This window comes from Lampris incognitus, chromosome 1, assembly GCF_029633865.1.
Source record: "Lampris incognitus isolate fLamInc1 chromosome 1, fLamInc1.hap2, whole genome shotgun sequence".
NCBI lineage: Eukaryota > Metazoa > Chordata > Actinopteri > Lampriformes > Lampridae > Lampris > Lampris incognitus.
This window is the reverse complement of record NC_079211.1, coordinates 22,831,050-22,840,895: the sequence shown is the minus strand read 5'-3', so window position 1 is coordinate 22,840,895 and position 9,846 is coordinate 22,831,050. Positions and strand designations below refer to the sequence as shown.

General features: G+C 45.1%; 1 protein-coding gene across 1 annotated transcript; it reads left to right on the top strand.

The window, feature by feature from the left end:
• The first annotated feature begins 5,567 nt into the window (after nt 1-5,567).
• LOC130123808 (cytochrome b-c1 complex subunit 8) lies at nt 5,568-9,494 on the top strand. Its single transcript, XM_056293106.1, has 3 exons — nt 5,568-5,644; nt 7,078-7,249; nt 9,316-9,494. The coding sequence occupies exons 2-3, from the start codon at nt 7,096-7,098 to the stop codon at nt 9,408-9,410; spliced, it is 249 nt and encodes an 82-aa protein (XP_056149081.1). The 5' UTR covers nt 5,568-5,644; nt 7,078-7,095; the 3' UTR covers nt 9,411-9,494.
• The last annotated feature ends 352 nt before the right edge of the window (nt 9,495-9,846 follow it).

Sequence of the window (9,846 nt, the reverse complement as noted above, 5' to 3'; positions counted from 1 at the left end):
CTGTTAAAGTTCCTAAAGGAGCAAGAAGCGGTTTTCGAAAGGTTGGAGCAGTTTAGAGTGTCAGAAGAGCCTGAGAAATCGAGCAAACCGGAAAGGAGGGCGTTCACAAGGGCCACAGGAAGGAATTTGGCAAAAGAGGAGTGCAGCGTGTGTGGAGATGAGAAACACGGAGGCAGGATCTTCTTCTGCGAGAAGTTCAAAGGGCTCAGCCTAGCCGAAAAGAAAGACGTCATCGAAAGGAATGGAGCCTGCAGGAGATGCTTGGCATCCCATGGTGTGGATGGAGAATGTAGTAACAGGTTCCTCTGCAAGAAGAAGTGCTGCCAGAAAAGAGATGGCTCAGACCACCACTACCTCTTGTGCTCCGTGGAAGGAGGGCACAAAAGTGATGAGAAAAAGAGGGAAGAGCAAGAAGGGGGAAAGAGAGACACAAAGGCAGGAAGGCTCTCAAAAGAACAAGAGAAGGCCCTAGCTGATGTCTCCCCTGAAGTAGCGGAAAGGGTAATAAGGGCATTTACCAACAAGACAACAGCGTCAATGAGAGCGAGCACAAACGGTGATGGTCTCCTTGAAGAAAGAGGTTTGACAGAGCATCCAGTGCTTATGATGATCATGGAGGTCACAACCAATGGAGGACAAACTATTGGGACCCTGATGGACCTTGCGTCTGACACTAATTACATTACCCACCAAGCCGCCAACAGACTCCAACTGAAAGGAGAGAAGGTAATGCTGGTCGTGCATGGAGTTGGTGGAATGAAAGTAAGAGTCCAGACAAAAAGGTACTTGCTCAAAGTCAGAATGTGGACTTCAGAGAATGAGTGGAGTCCCCACCAGATCGTCTGTTATGGACTGGACGAGATCGCACAAGCAGACCATGTCGTTAGCCCGCGGCAGCTCAAGAAGTTCTTCCCGGAGGTCAAGACAGAGGAGCTGGTCAGGCCAAAGAAAATCAAACTCTTAATCAGCCACCGAGAGGGTAGGCTTGCTCCGCAGCGGATGAAGACAGTGGGAGACCTGGTGTTGTGGGACGGCCCACTGGGCAAGACTGTGGGGGGAGCGCACCCTGATCTGTTCGAAGAGGTGAAGGTATCCATTCACAACTCAAAGACACATTTTGCACGCTCAATGAGAGCAAAAGTGATCAAGGTCGAAGAGATTTCCAGAGAGCAAAATAGCTCCAGAGAGGAAACGCTGGGCCTGGAGCAAGAGAGTGGTGAGGAGATCAGGAACATGGCCACAACCAGCAAGGAAGTTCTTGAGTGGTGGAAATGGGACAGCATCGGAGCTGCCTGTGAGCCGAAGTGTGGAGGATGCCGGTGCGGGAAATGCCAGCCAGGGGGGAAGGAAATGACTCTAGCTGAAGGGAAGGAACTAGAAAAGATCAAGGAAGGCCTGACCTATGTGGCTACTGACGACCACAGTGACTCGCCGCACTGGAACGCGGGATACCCCTGGACTGAAGACCCGGCTTCACTTCCAAATGACAGGAAAGTGGTGGAAGTGACATTCTTGAGAACCGAAAAGCGCCTCATGAAGGACCCATTGTGGAGAGCTGCTTACGCAGCCCAAGTACACGAGATGGTGGAAAGAGGAGCAGCCATCGAGTTAAAGAAGGACACAATCAACAGTTGGAGAGGGCCAGTTTGGTACGTAAGTCACCTAATCGCACCGAACCCTCACTCTGTCACCACGCCAGTGCGGCTCGTCTGGAACAGTAGCCAAGAGTTCAAAGGGACGAGCATGAACAACATCCTGCTGAAGGGTCCGGATGTGCTAAACCCAATCCGGGCGGTTCTGCTCAGGTTCAGAGCAGGAGAGCATGCGGCCATAGGAGACATAAAGAAGATGTACAATTCTGTGTGGCTGAACGAAAGAGAGGTTCACCTTCATCAGTTCCTCGGGAGGGACTCACTCGAGGAAGAGATCAGAGACTTCGCTATCACTCGGGTCAATATTGGAGACAGGCCAGCGGGATGCATAGCGCAGTTGGCCATGAGGGAAACCGCGAGACTGCCCAGGTTCTCTCACATGAGCGACGAGAGAAGAGTGCTTGAAGAGGAAAGCTATGTGGACGACATCTTCACGTCCCACAATGACCCAGGGAAGCTGGACAAGATCACCAGAGGAGTGGAGGAGATACTCTGGGCCGGAGGCTTCTCGCTCAAACCGTGGGTTCGATCCGGTCAAAGTGGGAGGTGCGAGGGTAGTCAGGTTGGGCAAGCTGTTAAAAGCCCAAGTCCAGAGTCCGGAACCCTGGTGTTGCCCAACCAGCTAGGGCAGGAAGACAACAAGGCTCTTGGTGTTGGATACTACGTGGACAGCGACAGACTCTTCCTGATGGTTTCAATCAACTTCTCCAAAAGAAAGCAGAAGATGAGGACGGGGGTCGATCTCTCAGAGAAGGAGATCAAGGAGAAAACGCTAAACCCTCAGACCAGACGGGAGCTCCTAAGCCAGGTAGCAGGGCTCTACGACCCTGTTGGTGTAGCTACCCCGGCCAAAGCGAGAGGGGCCATCTTGGTAAGGAGAGCCTTCCAGGAGACTGGGGGAGGAGACTCCAAGAAAGACACGTGGGACAGTCCCCTTCTGACAGACCTCTGGGCAGATGCCATCAAGCTTTTTGAAGAGTATGTGCGGCTTCGTCAAATCAGTTTCGAAAGGAGCCTTACTCTTCCTGGATGGAGGGGGAGGCTGTGGGGCATCACGTTTTCAGATGGGAGTGATGACGCCTTCGGAGCTGTTCTGTACCTGAGGTGGGAGACGTCTACAGAGGCGGACATCCGCCTTGTTGAGTCAAAGGCCAAGCTGGCGCCCCTTGACCAGAAGGGCGACGGGGTCAAAGCAGAGTTTTGTGGCGCCGTCTTCGCTGCCAGGCTGAGAGGGTTCTGGGAGAGGCAGGGTCGACTTGAGGTGGAGAGATGGTTCCATTTCGTAGACAGCCAGACTATCCTGGGAGCTATCCAGAGGGAGAGTTACGGGTATCAGACGTTATTCGCGAACAGGGTCGGGGAGTTTCAGAAGGCTGGGCCAGTAGCTGACTGGTGGTGGATCTCAGGAGATCTGAACGTCGCCGACCTCATCACCCGAGGAGGTCCTCTAGAAGACCTGGGTGAGGGCTCCATTTGGCAAAAGGGTCCTGAGTTCCAAGTGAGGCCGGTAGAAGAGTGTCCCATGAAGTCTGCGGCGGAGGTGGCGGCCAGCACCAGAGAGGCTGTGCGTAAGCTCCAGCGGAGGGCATTCACAGTGGCTTTCACTAGAGCCCAGTGGAAGAAGACGGCAAATCCTGTCCAGGGGCGTCTGGATGGGACTGGCGAGGCTCCTGTGCACACGGTGAAGGAGGAAGAGTCGACCTCCGCTGAGATTGAAAACAAGGAGAGGCTCTGGGGCGTGGCTATCGTTGATCTGGTTGAGCCTGAAAAGTTCAGTAGCTTGGCCAAGCTCTGTGGGGTGATCGGTTGGGTTCGCCGAGCTGTTAAGAGACGGATGATTCGCGGGAGAGCCATGGAGAGAGCAGAGTGGGAGGCTAAGCACTCGAGAGGGAAGGTGGGCAAGCCAGTTATCGATGTGGGGGAGGTCAGAGCTGCCTTTTGGGACCTATGCTTGGCAGCCCAAGAGGGGGTAGCTTTCCCTGAGTCTACATTGAACAGGCTTGTAGTCGTCAGAGAAGAGATGTCAGGACTACTGTTGTGCTATGGAAGGGTCCAGACCACAGGAGAGACAGGAGTGCCACTGGTTCCGTATGGAGCATGGATAAGCACCCTGCTGGCAGCGAGCGACCCTGTGATGCTGGCCGTGCCTCTTCGGGGGGACCTGGCTCCGGGGTCGTTAAAGACTTAAAGAAGAAATTAAAGAGTTAACCGAAGAAACACCACCAAAGAGAAAGCGGTGATTATTAGTGTGGTCTCCTTAGGTCTAGAGTCCAGTAGACCAAGTGGGAGGTGTGTTGCTTTCTGTGGGGTGGTTGGATTTGAGTTGTGTTTAGTCAGAGATTTTTGTTTGGTTTGGGTACAAACTTGTGAAAGTTATTTCGTTTACATGTAGTTGAATTGTGGCATTGTTTGAATTGTTAGTTACATAGGTGAATCTGAGTATTGATAATAATAATGAGATTTATTCCAGTTCCGATTGTATGTGATTTCTGTGTGCTTGATGAGGACTTTTATTGCAAGGTTCTATTGGCGAGAGATGCGTGCATCCGGGGTCTCAGTTGGGGAGCTGCTGTGATTGGCTGGTTTGCGTTCTGGGGGTGACGTCGGGAAGGTTGGTGCAGCTTCGGAGCGGGGACTCTTTAGTATGACGGGACGAGGACGGACTGGTGAGTGATTGCGGGAGTGAGTGAGTTGTATTGTGTGTTAGCTTTGAGTTGAGGGTACTTGAATGATGTATGTTTGTATTTTGTGTGTTTTCTTTTTCAAGGTTCGTAACCTGTTGGTTAAAAATAAAGAAATTTTCGACCATTGAGTGACGTCCTGTTCATCCTCGCCTCAGCTGCGGGGCTTGTTTGAGAGTTAGCAGCACAATATGGGCCACCTTTGGCAAATATGTGGCACATGAGGCATTGCTATGGCTTGGTTCTGGCCCAGCTCTGGCAAACAGGAGCGGACCGCCCAAGTGCCATCATTCCACGCGGTAGGTGGGCCGGATGAAAGTGTCGGGTGTGGAACGATTCTGGGCCGCAGCAATTTGCTATCTGGGTAACTCTGTTTTTAAAAGTGCTATATAAATACAATTTCCTTATTTACTTACTTAGACTCTTCTTCTTTCGGCTTGTTCCCTGTTTTTCAGGGGTTGCCACAGCGGATTTTATAGTTTCCATCGATACCACTTGAGGGCACAGCACCAATGGCGGCTGTTGTTAACGCGGGCCTCAACTGATCCGGTATGGTCTTGTCAATCCGCACACCGATTTGCCAGCAATAATTAACAATTTTACAACAAACATCATGTTGGGGTCTTTGTGTATGGGGTATTAATTATTCTTGGCAGATTCTTTGCGCATAGCATGAAATGGAATGGGGAAAAAACCCAAACTAAGTGTATTGTTGATAGACATACAAAACTACATCAGGACCATTTATTTATGTAAAAACAAAAAAGCAATTCGAACTGTTAATATTTTTGAGAAATGTATGTAACATTTGAATAATTGATTGTACCCCTGTGTTCAGTGTTAAGTTTATGTGCGTTTATTGTATTCTTATTGTAATGTCTTGTATGTTTGTTCTTTGTCATTAAATATATTTTTAAAAACTACTGATTTGCCAACATTTTACGTCAGATGTCTTCCCTGACACAACCACTAACCCTATGGACGGGGGCACAGGTAAAGCGCTGGATGCCACCCCAGTATTCATGGACTTGCACCCATGATGCCTGTCGCCAGAAGAAGAAAAAGATTTACTTATACAGCTATACTCCGGAGCAGTAATTGGCAGCAGTGCACTTAAGGGTTGACGACAAGCCGCTGTTAGTTTACACAGATATACTCCGAAGCAGTAGTTGGCAGTAGTGCACTTAAGGGCTGACTACAAACCGCTGTTAGCTTCGAGAAGAAGAATTAAGCGGAAATTACGAAGTGTAGAATCCGCTAGACATAGACACACTAGAACCCCATTAAGACAGCGTCTTGAGAAGCAGCACGGTAAGGCTCAATGTCACCAACGTAACACGTAATTTTTGCTCTCTTAATCGGCATAGTCATGATTTTGTTAAAAATTTCTTTACACGGTTGTTGGGGACTATTGATTGGGCTTATTTTGGTCTAACAGCCAAAATGACACTAAAGTCAAAGTGTCAAGGTCTTCGTTAGCTATCAAGCTAGCTAGCCTACATCGTAGAATACGGCTTAACCTGCTTGCCATTATAGCTGGCGTTATATTTGCGCACTGTCCTCAACCTCTTGTGATCACTTTTTTAAAAATTTAGTCAAGGTATTGTTGCCTCCCAATTACTGGGATAGGCTCCAGCATCCCGCTTATCCCATTGGGATAAGCGGCTTGGATAATGGATTGATGGTTTTATATTTGCTCCCCGTATACTTGCATTATATCTTATTTCGACAAGGCTTATCGGCAGAATTTGAAGCTCATCGCGTAGTATCATGATGCATGCTCAATGATCTAGGTAAGAAAATCAAAGAAGATTGAATCAGTTCGAGACGAAACGTTGTATCCAGATGAAGTGATTCAACCTTCTTTGACTCATTACGTAGCGTTTGGTCAGCAACCTGCCTTGGGTTAACACATCAGTTAAAACATATTTGAATAGTGTTAAAGGTCGTCAAAGAAAATGTGTAGCCATCGTGTGAAGCGATTCGCGTTTACCCTTTAGACTGCTTGAGTTTGGCATAATCTATTTTGAATTAATGTTGGTTTAATGACCCCTGCTGGTCCAAGCATTGCAATGCCAAGCAGTATCGTCAGATAATCTCGAATTCTGTTTATGTTGCTACAGCTGTCAAGTTTACCTGAAGTTGTATAGCAATTGATAGTTAAAAAAAAACGAAACTCATCAGAGATTTTCAGAATGTCCGCTTGAATAATTGAGATTATTGAAAATTTAATTCTGATCACGTCTAGAATTTAACGAATATCTGGAAGATAGCTAGGCCGTTGTTATTAAAGTTGGCTGTTAGTGGTCATCTTGTTGATGCAATGGGATTTTAAAATCCTCTGAGACATGGGCTGTACAAATAAATTTTACTTGACTATCATATATGTGCTTATGCTCAAACATTTCCCAAAGTCCCTTAATCCGTGAAATACCCTATTATACAGTTTTCACTTTAGTCTGTGAACCAGATAATTTTACACGAGAGAGCTAGTGTTGTTAGCTATTTATCTCTGCTTGCCACAATATTAATTTTCAATCTGGATTTGGGGATTCATTGTTAATAGAGTAATAGAGTTTGCAACAGATTTTATTAACCAGTTGCAGGGATTTCAAACAAGGTGCACCCCACTTCTGTTGACAGCTGTGTCCTGCTTTTGATTACACAGATGTGTTCTTGCTGCAAGAGCATTGGGTGTACAGTATATTATTGTAAACTAAATTCTAAACTTATAATCATTTCAGACCAGCTTCCTCGACACAATGGGACGCCACTTTGGAGATTTGGCCAGGATCAGGTACATAATTACATACAGTTTGTCACCCTTTGAGCAGAAAGCCTTCCCCAACTACTTCTCCAAGGGAATTCCCAATCTTTGGAGACGGTTCACTGCCTCTTTCTTCAAAGTTGCTCCCCGTGAGTATATACATTTAAATAGATTTCAAATTCTGTACCTGGAAATACTTTTTTTCTAAATAATGTCAAGAACTCTCTACTCCTGCTAGCCAGACCCTACATCACGGAGTATGAACTCTCAAAGGCTGTTTACCTGTGAAGATTTACATTGATTTGCTGTCTCGTGAAACTATGCATCCCCCATCAAATTCAACAACAATGACAGATTAACAGTTTCATGTATGTTTTATTTTTTGCAAAACATTTAGCACTATAGACACGGTACGTATTGTCACATGGTCTTGGAATCATTAAAAATAATTATTTTAGCTGAAAATATCTAAACAGTTTTGTTATTAAACTGAAGCTTTTTCCAAGATTTTTTTTTTTTAACTCAGGACAGTAACCTGGCTTTGGTGAATTGATAGGTTGATATGAGTTTAAATTACATCTCAGGAGTAAATTCTGATTTATAATAGAATTGTATGCATAGGGTAATTATGTCACTGTGAAAGCTAAGATTTTTTAATCCTATATTTTTTTTCTGGTTTGTAGAGGATTAGTCTTGTAACATTATGATAGCTACCGCTCTGTAGAAGTGTATTAATGCATGCTCAGTCCAGGTAAGGAAATTCTAGAAAGTTGAATCAGTTCATCTGGACACAAAGGTCTTGTTCAGACTGTAGGCAAATTGGATTTGTTTCTCAAATCAGGTCTTTAGACTGTCCGCAGTTATATTTGCAAGTGATCAGATCAGACTTGTGTGCCCAGACATCATCAACCTATCTGCATGGGTTGCTGTGGTACTGACATAGGTATGCATAACTATGTTCACTGGTGACGCAGTTAACAAACATGGAAGTATGAGAAATTGAGATCCATCATCTTGCCCTCCAAACAGTCACGCTGTCAAGTCACAGCGCAAAACTCTTCCATCAAACCAGACAAACTCATTGCAATGTTCCATGCTGCAGTCATGGCAGGCTTCACTGTGTAGTGAAAGGTGCACTGTACAAGAGACAGTTTGAAATCCGGACCTAGACGCATCTGTAGAAATCCGATTGGAATCACATTTCAAAGCACCTCCAAATGTGGTTTAAATCTGACTTTTTCAGTCTCAGCTGATTGCAGGTATCCCCAACCTTATTTATAGACAGCACACTGGGGATATCTGCAGTCGATTGAGACTGACAAAGTCATTTAGATGAGTGATGATACGGTTCTCCGTCTAAACTGTCTGTCCAGTTGAACGGATTCAACTCAGGGGTACCTCTCTGTATCCAGTGCATCTCAGATCCTGTATTGTTTTCTTTGTCTATGCTTCACTGGGCCAAATCTTTCTCCCAGTTATATCCGGTTACACTGTTGCACATACGGTAGTGAGTATTTAGTGTCTATTAAAGTGTAACAGTGATACTAGCAGTTTTGTTTGTCCATATGAGAGCTTATAAATTCTAGTGTATCAGATTTATAAAACCTTTATAACTAGTTGATATACGGGCTCTCAATCTGGTCCTCGGGTACTGCCAGTACTGCTTGTCTTCTGTTCTGGCATGTAGTTAATTATGTCCATCTGTTGTGCCAGGTCTAACTCTCCCTTTAGATTGCTGGAATGAATGACACAACAAACAGGTGAATGTAATTAACTATCTGGTGGAATAGAAAACCAGCAGTATTGGTGGGTCCCTAAGGACTGACTTCTTATATATAATGTATATGTATGGGGGGAAAATGAAAAATAGGATAGTCAAAAGGACTGAACGGATTTGGCTAAGCAAAAGGGAATGGGAAGCCACGCAGGTCATAGGCCAGACTAAAACCTAGATGCACCTTGCAACTGGTTATCAGGACGTCGAAGATATTCTACAGCAGAATGATAATACATTTGAAACCTTGTCTCTTGATCTGCCCAGTTCCAACTCACCAGACTTTTATGGGTTTATTGCTTGGTTCAGAGTTGAGTTAAATTAAAAAAAAAAGTTTTAAAGAGAGGTTTTTGTTACTGCCTCTTCAGTGTTGTCAAAATCATCTTTATTTTTCCCAGACCTTGATATACACAATCAAAAATGCTTTTTTTCTTCTTCCAGCAATGGTCCTCATGTACGCAACATACACCTGGGGCAACCATGCGAATCAGCAAAGCAAGAGGAAGAATCCTGCTGACTATGAGAATGATGTATAAATATCAACTACCCTTCTGACCCACCCTCTTCTGTTAGTTCAGCTCTGTATGTTTTACCAATAAAGACAAATGCTCAAAGCGAAATCACTTTTGACTGAAATCTCTGAATTCAATAAGAATATTTTGGATGAGGTGTTTTCTTGGCAGATGGCTTTTTGACAGTCTCACTACAGCCCTGAAGTCAAATCTTGGATTGAGTTGCTGAACTATTCTCAGTTTACAAAACTAAAACGATCTGATTTTGTGTTAAATCATCGCGAAGAATTTCATAGATGGATTTTATTATTATTATTATTATTGTGACCTTCAATATAATTTTTTGGGTGACTTTTTCTTTTTATGGGGACTTGTAACATTTGACAGTATTTGGCTGTAGTTCATTGGCGTTGAAATGATAAAACCCCATTTTACGTCCACCTCATAAAGTCTTAGTACC

Coding starts and splice junctions, on each gene's coding strand:
- LOC130123808 (XM_056293106.1), top strand. CDS start 7,096: ATGGGACGCCACTTTGGAGATTTGGCCAGGATCAGGTACATAATTACA. Junction 7,250..9,315: donor TTTCTTCAAAGTTGCTCCCC/GTGAGTATATAC, acceptor TTCTTCTTCCAG/CAATGGTCCTCATGTACGCA.